The sequence below is a fragment of the Cyanistes caeruleus genome, chromosome 9 (genome assembly GCF_971803275.1).
Source record: "Cyanistes caeruleus chromosome 9, bCyaCae1.hap1.1, whole genome shotgun sequence".
Classification (NCBI taxonomy): Eukaryota; Metazoa; Chordata; class Aves; order Passeriformes; family Paridae; genus Cyanistes; species Cyanistes caeruleus.
The window spans coordinates 28876049-28890053 of record NC_141709.1 but is presented as its reverse complement, the minus strand read 5'-3'; the positions used below and the strand labels follow the sequence as shown (position 1 = coordinate 28890053).

Here is a 14005-nt window from a genome sequence, read left to right as displayed (position 1 = left end):
AGAACAGCAGGTGATTTTCCTGCAGGAAATGCAGCATGTATTAAAAAGCTGGATCTGCCACTGTGATACACTCAATAGCTCATTAGAAAGAACTTTTAACTTACAGGACTGTTCTTACTGGTGATCCGTATTTTAATTGAGAAGCTGAAGCAGGCACTGAGGACAAGTTTATAATGCAGTGAAAGCAGACAGGATGGAGGGACAGAGGTCCTGTGAACTCTGTCCAGTGACTGCATTACACTAAATACATTTCACAACATGCAAATTACAGTTTTTCTTTTCACATTCTGTACACACATGCACACAGAAATATTGTTCTTTTTGCATAGCATAGCTTACACCTTAACACTAATTTCAATTACTGAACTAGTCAACTAGAATAAATATTAATGCTTCTTAGTTTCTTTGGTTCTGCTTACCAAAACCAGGTCCATTGGCCTAGCTGTGCCAGACTTATCAATCAAGTTTATTCTTCCTATACCAGTCACCACTAAACATATATAGTTACCTGTGTCATTAATCTATCAGTATTTGAAATGTATCAATGCTTTAAATTTTCAGAGGTTTGTCCAAAGCAACAGTGGTTAGCATTATTTCAATATGTAAGGTTTCTCAGGTTTGTTTTCTGTGGTGTTTTTTTTAATCACCATCTCCCAGTCCCAGAAAACATCTTACTGGGGAGCCAGGGTACAAGCTACTGAGAAGCTATTAAGTAATTCATAGGATACAAATATCCTATGTTGAAGGGTGTTTTCCCACGATTATTTAAACTAAAAAGGAAACAATTAAGCTGCAGACCAGTGAATTAATCCTTGTATTGCAGCAGGATTCCTGTGATCTTCCATAGTGCCAGCAAAAAGAGGTCACGGTATTAGTTAAATACTAATCTCAATATACAGTAGCCTATTAACAAAGGTTATCACATTCTGACTTGCATCTGAACCCCCACCAGAACAGAGAGGCCTTACAGCAGCAGGGAAGACCTACAAACCAATCAATCCATACAGTTCCAAAATGAAACTGACTTTCCCATGCTCAATAATAAACTAAATATTTTGAAACTTCCGTTTCTCCAAAGACCCCTTTATAGCTCTCTCTACCAGGGCTCAGCAGAGGGGGAAAAAAAAAGCTGTATTTTTTCCTCATATATTAGACATTGCAATCTTCTGGCATAGCATGATCAATCCTTAGGGAGCACACATGAACCTCATCAATCCTGCTACTTAGAGAAAGTCTTGGGCACAATAAATCCAGGAACACTGCCATGAAAAGACTGCTTACTGCATGGAAACACAGCATCAAAACCTTTTAAGCACTCTCTGTTCAGGACACTGGTTTAATTTCAGACCATCTATCATCAACAGCAGACCCTCCTGGCCCTCCTCCATAGACTCTTAAGAAAACCACGGAGAAAACCAGCAGGATGCAGTTTTTAGTAAAGCAAGATGCAAGAAAAGTTATATTAAATCTAATCAAAATGGCTGCTGCAAGATTAGGTGCAAGTAAAAGCTCTCTAATGGTAAAAGCAATTTAGAACTGAATGGCTGCCAAAAGATCACTGATGAAAAAAAAAAAAAAAAAAAAAGAAATCAATGGGAACATTCAAAAAAGAGATTAGCCGACACACTCAGAAAGAATTTATGGGAAAAATCTACACACAATGGTCAGAGATCGTTATCTATGCATCTGTAGGGAAAGCTAAATATCCAAGCTGTTTTTCCTTTAAAGAAGGCAACTTTGGTCAAAGAAAAAGTTCTAATACCTTTGCACCTAAGAAGTTTGTGATGCACATTACCTAATATCCACTCTGTATCTGCAGATGCTTTCTTCAGCAGGTAGGGACAAAAATGCCCTGCTCATTAGTCCTGTGCCTCAAGTATCCTGAAATCACTCCAACTTCTCCATTATTTGATTGGGCTCCACTTTAAAGTTAATCCCCTCCTCAATTCCTATGTGAAATCTACTCCAGAATTTGTTTCTGACAAAACATTTGGGATAAGGCAATTCTTATCTAGTCCAAAGAATTACACTGGTGTTGTGCTTATACAAAAATAGAGGAGTATTATCTGGTCCCTCCTGGCACAAAACTTATAAAAAGAGAATAAGGGCAAGAGAGATAAACAAGTTGTTTTTCCCTAGGTTGATTCTAGAATAACAGTATTACAAAAAACAAACAAGAAGCACTGAAGGACATCTGGACATGAGAAATACCTGACACGTAAGAACATAAAGGTGGCTCTTAGTCTGAGGGGTTAATGTAAGAGTTACCTGGTCAGCTGAAATTCAAATTGTGCTAGAACATTAACTATTCACAAAAATAGCCATGCTATGTCTGCAGTTGAGAGGGCACTAACAGTGCCTGTGTTTTTCTCTTCTTTTAAGTGCTAGAATTCTAATTCAGTTTTCACTGCAATTTAACAGTGAAGATTTGCACGTGAAAGAAGATAAATCCACACAGAGCTGCATAATCACTGCTGTGTGCAAGAGACTGGAATCATTAATGGCTGAAACATTGAAATTTACTGTGATTATGCCAGTTAAGCTATTTTTACCTTTTTTTTTTTTTTCTATTAGAATTAGTATTTATGAGCTAGATTACAGCTTGTTCCCATATGCCTAAGCCCTCACTCCTCTGTGTCTATAGTGCATCCTTTGAAAGACACCTGTATAATTTACTGTGACATCTCAGGCATATCTAAGACAACCACAAGGTACTTAACATGATCACAGTGCTATTTAAGACTAGTCCAGAGAAACACACTTGAAAAGTATGTCATTCATTACAGTGGGTTTTAATATGATTTTTTTAATGTGTATTTTTTGTGATCTGTCTAGTTGAGCTTATTCCTAAGATACTTTAACATCAATCTTATGCTAAAAAAAATAAAAATCTGAACTCTTTCTAGAGAAGGTCCAAAGAAAGAAGAGCAATTATTTGATCAAAGAGAAAATTTTACAAGGAAAAAAACTACTAAACACAAGAATTACTGCTTCTACTGAAGAATTTCTGTAATTCTGAAAATTGTGGTTTAAAACTCCTTTTTGTTTTATGAAATAGTTTTTTATCTCTGAACTTCCCAAACTGCTAAATGAGATATGTCAGGGATTTTTAGAAGTTCTGTTCTATGGAGATAAGAAGGTAAATGAAATGCAGCTACATTAAATGCTCTCAGCCTCTATTAATTTCCCAAACAGAGAATAAATTTTATAATTTAGAGTTCCTGTAATATTTACTTTGCTGTGGAGAGATTATATGTGTTTATATAACGTATACCAAATGTTAAAGTACAGCATAAAACAGATTACTTTTTCCAGCCTAAGCTTGATAGCATCTAAAGATTAGATATAAACAAGTTTAACAACTCTGCTCCACGATACAGCATTTACCACCAGCATTTCTAGGTCATGCACAGCAGTACTTGGAAGACAGAGTACACACAAAATATATCACCTCAGAATCTGCATACTGGTGCTTATTTTTTTTAGTGTGTGTGTACATCTACATGGGCATTGGGATGAAAGAAAAACCTGAAGAATTAGTGAAAAAAAATTACTAGATTACTTATAAAAACACCATGCTGTCACAAAAAGAAATGCATATTTTATTTTCATTCACTGTGACCTACTTACAGGCAGAACTCAGTAAGAAGAGTCTATTACACCCACAGAGTCAATAGAGTCAATTATGCAGCCTTTATTCTGACAGAACTTTCACTGGTTTGTATGCAAAATTCCTGTATTTTCTCAGCCAAGTGCAGAACTAATGTAGCTTCTTTACACACAAATCACCAGATAATAGAGATGAAATCCTGGCTGCACTGAGATCGATAGGATTTCTGCCACCAGTCTCAATGGAGAGAGATTTTATCAGTAGTGCTCAATAAGGTGGAAAAGTCACGCATCACAGGACTGTTCCATGGCTAAATAAATTGCTATTTAAAGTCACTGAAGGCCTTTCCAATCATAGAAAAACGTGCAAGATGAAGCAGGGTTTCATACAAGCCTAGCAAAACACTGTATTTCCACTGCTTACAAATACCCTTTTAACACATGCAGCTCCCACATCTGGCAGTAGGTTGAACATTATTTCCTGTATATCATAATTTTAGAGTTGTCACAATCATTATTCTCCCTCCTCCTAATCCTCCCCCTGATGCCATTCTCCACCCACACACATAAATCAACCCTCCTTTTGTTCTGCAGGTGTCTGACCAGCCTGAGCTCTCGGTCCCTACAGGAAACTCCTGTGCAGTCACAAGACACAAAATCATGCCCAAACAAAAGGCATCAAAAGGTCTCTTGTGTACCATGTGTTGGTAAGAATAATCTGTGATCTTGAGAAATCAACTAAACTGTTCTTTTATTGTTACCTAAGCTCAAAAGCCTTTTTTGCAAGCTTTATAATCAGCCCAGAAACACAGCTTTGGGTGGAAACTTGTGTAACAAAGGAAACACGTGATCAAGTTGATATTAGTTCTCTCTGGAAATCCACATATAATGTGTAATTTTGTAATTAGACATTTCTGAGTGTGGGACAAATCTGCAAGTATATGGCTTTTCACTAGAGAATAATACTTAAATATTAATAATACCAACACTAAACAATACTTCATATGGTAATTCTATGGAAATAGCTTTTAGGGTATGTTTGCATTTAAAATTAATCATAGAATCACAGAATGGTTTGATTTGGAAGAGACCTTAAAGATGATCTCATTCCAAGCCCCTGCCATGGGCAGGGATACCTTCCACTATCCCAGGTTGCTCAGAGCCCAACCCAACCTGACCTTGAACACTTCCAAGAGATGGAACAGCCACAACTTCTCTTGGCAACCTGAGCCACCACCTTCACAGTAAAGGATATTTTCCATTGCAGATCCCACTGATAAAGCTCTCAAACCACTAGTTTAAGGTAGAAACCATATTTTGGCTTGAATTGAAAAAAAAAAAAAAAATCAAAATAGAAGAACAAAAACATATTGGCATTTTCTTAGCCAATAAAATCATTGTCAATTTAATAGGTCAAACTCAAGGTTATTGCTATTTGGAATTTCTTGTTAAAACAGAAGAAAAAGAGTGTTGACCTACTCAGTATCCCCTCCCCTCCTTATAGTGAGACCTTTTCTGGCCATTTTTCCCCAACAAAATACTTGTCATGTATCACATATACAGTTGAGATAAGAGATACATATTGATACCAAAAGCAACAATTTCTTCCAGAGGAAGAAAAAAAGAAAACAAATCAACACATCACATAGATACTGTTTCATGGCACTATTTCTTTGCTACCCTCAAGTTTAACACATATTTTGAAATCTTCAGCTTCAACCTTAAAAACAGAAAACCAGGAGGTGTTTATATATGACCATAACAATTGAGAACAGAAAGTCACATTAAAAATGGCATTAACCATGGGGTGATTGGAAAACAGACAATTACAACATGGGATGCTGCTGGTGCAAGAAAGACCTGCATGAAACAGGAAAAGCACAACCATGCACCATTCCCTGCACTCTGGTCACATGTTCCAACTACTCAAAATATCAGTGCAGTACATCAGTAGCAAAAAGGAGGCAGAGGGAAGAGAGGGGAAGACAGAAAAATCACTGCAAAAGCTAAACCTAGCTCTGGCTCACAAAGGAATTTCTGCAGTTATGCCAATCAGGAGAAGATGAGATGCAGCCCAGACCTGGTCAGGTAAAGGGAGGATGACAGGAAGCTCAGCTTTACTCTGATCATAGCTGCTCATCCTCCTCTGCACAGTTGAGCACAGCACAGAGGAATTCACTATTTCAGCATCACCAGAAGCCTAAAATGTTCACCAGAACCCAGAAAAATGTCAACTTAGGGCGAACAATGTTGTCACAGCAGTTATAGACATCACTGAAGAAACCAGCATAGACCAAGAATTCACACCAAAATCTCTCTCTAGGCATTTTTCAATATCAAATTTAAAAAGCTCTAAAAATTTTTGTTTTTAAAGGCTGCATTTACGAATCGTTATTTAAATCAGGTAATGTGATAGATTTAAGTGCCTCTTTATACCACAAGAGCAGTCAGCTTCCTGTCATCTATTAGGTGGACAATGTCAAAGGTTTCTAGAAGGCTATAAATATTGACTACTTCTGCAAGTAATGTTAAAACACAGGTATAAAACCAACATAATTAATTCTGATACGTAATGCAAATACTTAAAATCTCAAATTCTGATACTGCTCAGCAACTAAGGCCTTTGTGGACCCCAGTATTTCCTCAATAATAATGCTTCCCACATTAACAAAAAATCCTTGCTTTTATAACATTATGGCAACCTCTTGCTGGGCTTGTCTCCCTTTTTTCTCAGCTGGGATGGTGGGCAGACACAAATTGAGCTACAAAAACAGGAAAGTATGGGAAAAAAGGAGAAATCTACCTTTACCAGCTGACAGCTTTCATGTAATAGGAGAATAAAGTTGCACAGCAACATTCACGCATCATTTCTCAGATACTTTTGTGGCAGGAATAGGAAAGGAAAGACAAAAGCTAAAGCAAAATCATCTTAGATCAATGCACTGGACTGCTTCCAATCTCTCCATCCTTTATTACACAAAACAGTGGAGACAAAACTGATTTGCCTTCCAAAGAACTGTGCTGCAGGCTGTAAGAATCAGAGTTGGATTTTCAGGTAGGAGTTTAAAAATCTGATTTTTTTTAAAAAATATTAATTCTTTTTTTCTGCATACAATGTGCATTTAGTGAAGTATTTCAGTCCAGATAGAAGCTATTATTGCTTCAGGTTAGACAGCAAATCAAATATCAAGAAGAAATACAACAATACTCTTGCCAGAGTCTCTTGAACATCATGTTCCCACTCTTGAATTTAAGTCACAAGCATCCCAGTGAGGAGAAAGAACAGCTAAGTAATATGAAGAATTGAAGAAGTGAATTTCCAAATGGGAAGAGCTTAAAGCTTGGTGATGATACAAAGATGTTAAAAGAAAAACAAACCCAACCCCCACACTGTTTGAAAGTTATGGAACATTTAGAACGGGGACATGTACTGCAGCAAGGAAAAATATATTACCTAGAAAAATCTTCCTGACAGGAAGGTAAATTAAACTAAAAGTATTATCCCAAATGTCTTACAGCAACTTGAGTGGATTTTTGCACCTATTCTGAAAAAACCAACAAGGAAATACCTTAAGATCTACCTAATTCAGAAGCCTTACAAGCAAGCCATGAAACTGGATATTCAACGTGACCAAACAAGGACCAATCAGGAGATAAAATACATTGCTTTTATATCTATTTTAAAATTTCTGAGGTCATTCTACCTCCCTTTCCCCTTCAATATGAACAAGAATCAATATACCTGTAGATAACAATAAAACACAGGGGAAAAAATCTGCTGGGTACTCTGGCAGAGCTAAAATCAAGCTGAGAGTAAAAACAAAACATGCTGTTTGTTTTATTGTCCATATTTATTCAATTAACTTCTGTCCTTTATACCTAGGTACTAAGGATATGGATCCCATTTGGGATGTATACAGTCATCTTTCAAAACCTACAATATCTTTGCAATGAAAACCTTTTAACTTCTACTGATGTTCAACACAGGGGTGGCACTAGGAAACATAGCTGAGAGAAAAGAGGGAGATTGTCACAGGCAGAAACAAAATACGAACTTTTCTTTTGAGAATGACTCAGAAGTTGCCAAAATCCAGTGACAGGCAAATCTTAGTGGGAGATGCTGGAGCTTTGGCACTTCAGAAACTCAGTTACACACATACATATTCATATGGAACTAACTTCCATTTGAGAAGTTGGTCAGACAGTTTTAAATTACTTACTTGCCCTTCATCTTATTACTTCCATCCCTATAGCGTTAGTCAGATGTGCAATTTTGAGCAACTGACATAAAGAAATAATTAATTAACCCAGAATGAAGTTTTTCCTTTATTTTTCACTAATTCAGATTCTATCACTGGCTCTCAGCAAAATTTCACTGAGGCACCAAAAGTCTGAGTGAATGGAGAGCCTGAAAGAGAAACTGTTCTATTGCAGATGAGACCCCAGCATAGGTCAGGAGATCTTTGAAAGCTTGGATTTTTAAAGTTTGGTTTTTCCCCAGAGAGGCTCCAGCTTGCTTGAACCCCTGTCTGTCCTTGAGAAAGAAGGAAGACTGCAAGAAGGACGGAAGAGACTAAGTTGTCATTCCTGCAGGCTTCTCTTGCCCAAGACTTCTTTTATAAAGGGTGAATGAATTTATGGCTATGACTATCTCACAGAATAAAAGCTCTGTCTTAATCAGGTATTAAAAGTTAGGAATAAATTGTTCAGACTTTTGTATATTTTCTTGGATTATTCCCATAATCTGCCCTGCATATTCAGTCTCAGCATATATTTTGTAATATTTACATTCCAAACCACTCACCATTCATGACTGAATGTGATCTACATTTTCCATAAGGTAAAACCTGTGTAATACTGAATTAATTTAATATAAAATACAAACATTTGACATAAATATGACAGAGGTTGCATGAGGTGAGAATGCATTTACAGGGGCTGTAAGAACTACATATAAAGTTCCACAGAGCTTTTTTTATACTGAAATACCACAGGACTGATATCTTACCTGTCTTTATACATTTTTGCATTAAATCCATGTATATTAATACTGTGCTTGTATCATTGTAATTTCCTGGGTATCAGAGATGTTATCTTCATAATATGCTAATAGAAAAAGCATAATACAGAAAACAGTGTACAATATCTTAGTTGTACACGAAAGGAGGATACATAAATCCTGGCCTAATATGAAATGCAGGGAAAGAGAAATTATAAAACACAAGATGCGACACCATTGCTTTCAAAAATTATCAATATTACTTAGAGTAAAACATTACTTATGTCAAATACTATCAGTTTTCTTAAGGCATCAGGCTGCCCAAAGGAGAATACAGCATATAACAAATCACTGAAAACAAGATGTATTAAAAAAAGGTTTATCTTAGTAACTAAATATCAGAGATTTCTAGATTTACCTGTATCAAGTTCTCAAATATTCAGCAGTATTTAGCTTTGTAGTACTGAAAGACTGCCCTAGTACAGCATTCCATTACTGCATTAGCAATTAGCTTGCATTTTAACAGTTATCCTTGGGAACAGTAGATCTAAGTGTTACTGTGAGCTCAGCATTATGAAAGTATATTTACAAGGCTTAATGCAGTGGAAAGCCAGAGGACAGCAGCAGCATTTAGGAAAAACTACAGCACAAGGAATACAGAAGCCAGTGTCAATATGATGTACAATTAATATTTATCATTAGAAATAGTCTAACAAAAGCAACAGTATTTATGATAATTCAGATTTGCAAATCACTGATTTAAAAATATGTACAGTACAATATAAGTTATAGAATTATTTCAGTTTACATAAATTAAAATGACTGCTTAAATGCAAGTGTGCCTCTTGGATATTTACAATTTCCAGTCTATACAAAGCAATATTTAGTTGCTGCATTTTAGAGGAAAAGCAAAAGGACTGATGAATGTTAGCTGCAAAATATTTTCACCACACTTCCCTAGGATTTTAACATTCAGAAAAAGGAAGTTCTCTATTCAATATCAGCACAGTATTTTGTCCTACAGACTGCAGACAAAATAATTTAAGGAATACATAGCAATTATATAGAGCCTTACCCTTTCTACCGGTGAGCCATAGCATGCAATGACGAAACATAGCAGTGGCAGATGGCATTGGTGTTAGGAAATGTGAATAAAAGGATAATAGCAGAGAAATGGTGACTGGCAGACAAGACACAGAAATGTAGATGAAATGAATGCAAGCTGGTAAATCTTGAAGCAAAGCTCCACCGTTAAGCCAAACGTTGCCTCTAGTCTCCTCATAACTGAGCTTTAAGCTCTATTTGGATACAAATTGCAACCTTCAGACCAGTCTTGATTCTCTTCATAAAGAAATGCATAATTGTATCTTGATAACGAAGATCAGAAACGTTTTGTAAGCGAAACCCATAATCAGAAGCACATTACTTTCTCCCCTTGAGTGATTTATTCTTTACATTATTCATCTCCAAATCCTGCCAGAGCTACAGTCTCTTTCTAGCACATATGTATCCACTGCAGATGTAAATCCCTGCCTAACCTGCAGCACCCCTGGATCCAGAATGTTCTCAGTGTGCTCATTCATGCTGTTCTGTTGCCAAACATTTAAAATCATCCATCAAATACAAGTGGAATCTATTATAAGAAAAAAACACAATCTCTTCTTTCAGCTCACCCTGAAAATGGAAGGTTTTCTGATCAACAGTTATTGTGAAGGTGCTGTCGTCCTCATCGTCTATACCAATCACAGCTCCCTGTGAAACAAAGAACAAAATCCTGATAAGGCAAGCAGTGACATCAGCAGCAGACACTCTATCACTACACCACTGGAATTTAAAAAGCTTTGACAAATTAGACGGAAACTGAATACAGTAAAGAGCAAAAAGATTCTCTGTTCAGTCATAGGATGCAGTCAGTTCTTTAAAACAATAAATTTTTAGCTGCAGAAAAAAACAGTGAATGTTTATAAAGCTATTATCTGGATAATAATATGCATATCTGATTTTTGTAAAGAAGGTGGCTTTATGCTGCAGCAGTTCCCTACTACATTACAACTTATATTTTAAGCGAGAAGCAATATTTTATATGTATTTTCTGTGTATAAAAATAATAATTCATAAGTACTCTACAAAAAGAAGCTCTTGACCTGATTTTATCTACCAGCCTACAATAAAAAATAAATCATTCTAGCAGAATGAATTTGGCCCATCATGTCATGTCACTGGTACACTGCATGATCTAATTTTCAGTCCCATAGCAAATATTAACAGTAAGTAATCAGGATATATCAGAAGCAACTAGCTTTGTCTTCTAATTCTTCCTGAATTATTACAAGAAAATGCAAATAAATTAAAGACCATCTGTGCTTAGCTATTTACAAATCTATGCGCATTTTCATTCCTGCCCCCTCCAACACTCATAATAAATAAGTTTCACCCAGGAGAAGACACCAAAAAAAAAGGACAATTTCAAGTCTCTGCCAACTCCAATAAATTATAATATTTAGCTCAAAAAACACCAGTGGATTTACTCAGTTCCTTTTCTCCTTCTTCAAGGAGACACAGCACCGGGATCTGTTGCATCCTTCCCCCTCCCACAAAACAGACAGACATCCCTGGAAGGTGCACATATTTAAAGGGGAAATTCTGCCCTTATTCTCTGAGTACACAAAGAGTAACAGCACAAGCAGGAGCCCTGAGCCAATTCCAAGCAGTGCTTCCTTTCACTCAGCCAAGTGTCCCACAGCAGCTGCAGGGCTGGGGGTCAGGGATTCACCGCGCTGGGGGTCAGGGACACACCGGGCTGGGGGTCAGGGATACACTGGGATGGAGATCAGGGATACACCGGGCTGGGGGTCAGGGATACACCGGGCTGGGGGTCAGGGATACACTGGGATGGAGATCAGGGATACACTGGGCTGGGTGTCAGGGATACACCGCGCTGGGGGTCAGGGACACACAGGGATGGGGGTCAGGGATACACTGGGATGGAGATCAGGGATACACTGGGATGGAGATCAGGGATACACTGGGCTGGGGGTCAGGGATTCACCGCGCTGGGGGTCAGGGATACACTGCACTGGGGGTCACGGATACACCGGGATGGGGGTCAGGGATACACCGCACTGGCCAAAAGCTAAGGATGGTTTGGGTCTAGACTTGGGGGCAGAGGAAGCTGAGTCAGTGTTACCCACACAGGTTCCTCATAGTCCCTACATGAGATCAGTGGCCTGTGAGGCCAGGTCATGCATGGCTGGGACCAGCACAGGCCCCACAACAGAGTGGCAGGAGCAGTCCTAGGTAAGAACAGCAGCAATCATCTGTCATCCAAGGCAGTGTAGCAGGAAAGGATAGCTCCAAGCTGGTTTTTTTTTATTTCCCTCCACTGATAAAATGTGCCACTTAACTTCTCCAAGAGTATCTTCCATATAGGCTTTTCATGGACAGCTCTGTGATCTCTATAAAAAAAGCACCTTAAAAGTGTATCCAAGCCAGTATTACGAATACTTTTAGTGCCAGGACACAACAAACACCAGATTTTATTTAAAATATAGTAGATAAGAAATACCTGGCACTTTAAGTACATGTTTTGCTATGCAGTAAATCAGAAGGTCACTGCAAGTTGTACATTATTGTTCTCAGCAGCTGCATCATACAGTCAATATGGCTGGAAAGAAGCTCTAAGATTATCAAGTCCAATTGTTAACCCAGTGCCACCGTGTTCACCACTGAATTATCTCAGCAAGCGCCACATCCACACATTTTTGAACACTTCCAGTGATGGTGACTCCACCGCTTCCCAGGGCAGCCTGTTCCAATGGCTGACCATTCTTTCAGTGAAGAAATTTCCTTTCATATCCAATCCAAACCTCACCTGGTGCAACTTGAGACCATTTCCTCTCATCCTGCCACTTTTTACCAGGGAGAAGAGACTGACCCTCACCTCACTACAACCTCATTTCAGAGAACTGTAGAGAGTGATAAGGTTACCCCTAAGCCTCCTTTTCTCCAGGCTAAAGATACCAAAAGGCTGTAAGTCAGACATCAGGAAGATGACCAAGATATCCTCCCCAGAGGATATAGGTAAAACTCAGACTGAGACAGCTGAGTCCTGCCCCATCCTAAGTGTGGGAGCAGGGAGAGCTCTCCTGGGCCTGTGAACTCAGCACAAACTTGTGTACAGTGCACATACTGTCACTGCAACACTGGGGCAAAGGGTCTGAGGCAAAAGCCCAGAAAATGCTTCCTCTGTCATGCAGATAATACATATGAACAAGTAACATTAAAGTAAGAGCGGCAAAGTTTATGGGTATTCCAGAAAACTTTAGCAGGACATAAGCATAGTGCAGATGACACAGAATGCTTTATGACTAAACTTTACTAAGTACACTAAGACAATCAGCAAAAGAATTTGAAGATGAAACTTCAGGCCTATGAAATGTGTGTCAGGAGCAAAAAGGTGAGGAACAAGCTTTTCATAATCCATTCAAGAGAAAAGGAAATATTTTAGCCAAAATGTTTAAGTTACATGTTTGTTTATGTTCACACCTACAGTTACAAATCAACAATTACTCTAAACATAAAACCTCTTTGATAGAATTTCAGACTGCAGAAGCCCATCTGTTCAGCTATCAGTATCACTGTCATCTGCCAGGGGAGCTGCTTTACAGCAGCAGAAAAAAGGATGACTCCTTCCTCCCTCACAAAAAAAACCCCAAACAAACAAACCACATGTATTCAGAGAAAGGCTGGGGGAGTCTGTAAGTTTTTAGAAAACTCCAAAGAACAATTTGTGATGGAAGAGTGGCAGTTGGAAGAAGAGAAAGGGGCTGTTTTATTTTCAGTTTCTTTGCATATAAAGATGGACCAGGCAATATTGAACGGATTGTTCACTTTTAATATTTCCTAAACTGGCAGGCTGAGGCCAACCTCCACAGTGACAGGCTTGCAGCACTATTAAAGCAGGCATGGCATTTTGGACTGAATTCTTCTGCACAATATAAAAGCCTTCCTCATGAATCTTTGGGAATGTCTTGTTCTAGACAGTGGTTTGAGCATACATTTCCCTTAAAGAAATTCTGAATTAAGATATCAATACATCAAGCAAGGCAAAGTGCAAAGACTTCATCTGGAATTCAAGTTAATGAGGATTCTCTGAGCCTCAGAAGGCTACAGGTTCCCACAAAAAGACTAGAAAGGACTAACAGCAGAAGGAAGGAGTAACTGAAAAATGCAGTTTTCTTTCAACACTCATCACGTTGTTTGTAAGACCACAGATCCCCTTCTCTAGACTTCTCTTACTTCAACTTTCAAAATGCTCCCACTCATAGCCATCATTCTCCTCACTTCATCCCCCTACTTGCTCCAGCTCTCCACAAGACTGCTGCATGCTAGAACCAG

General features: G+C 38.2%; 1 protein-coding gene across 6 annotated transcripts in view; it reads right to left on the bottom strand.

Moving 5' to 3' along the window:
- Positions 1 to 14005, bottom strand: part of OSBPL9 (oxysterol binding protein like 9) — a 58744-nt gene that overhangs the window by 34733 nt on the left and 10006 nt on the right. For 4 of the 6 annotated variants that reach the window (XM_086842135.1, XM_086842136.1, XM_086842141.1 and 1 more), the window contains exon 3: positions 10282 to 10360. In XM_086842135.1, the coding sequence (XP_086698261.1) occupies positions 10282 to 10360 (79 nt within the window). Of the gene's footprint in view, positions 1 to 8617; positions 8637 to 9683; positions 10361 to 14005 lie in introns of those variants that run through there. The other 2 variants (XM_086842137.1, XM_023932425.2) reach the window with 2 other exon arrangements.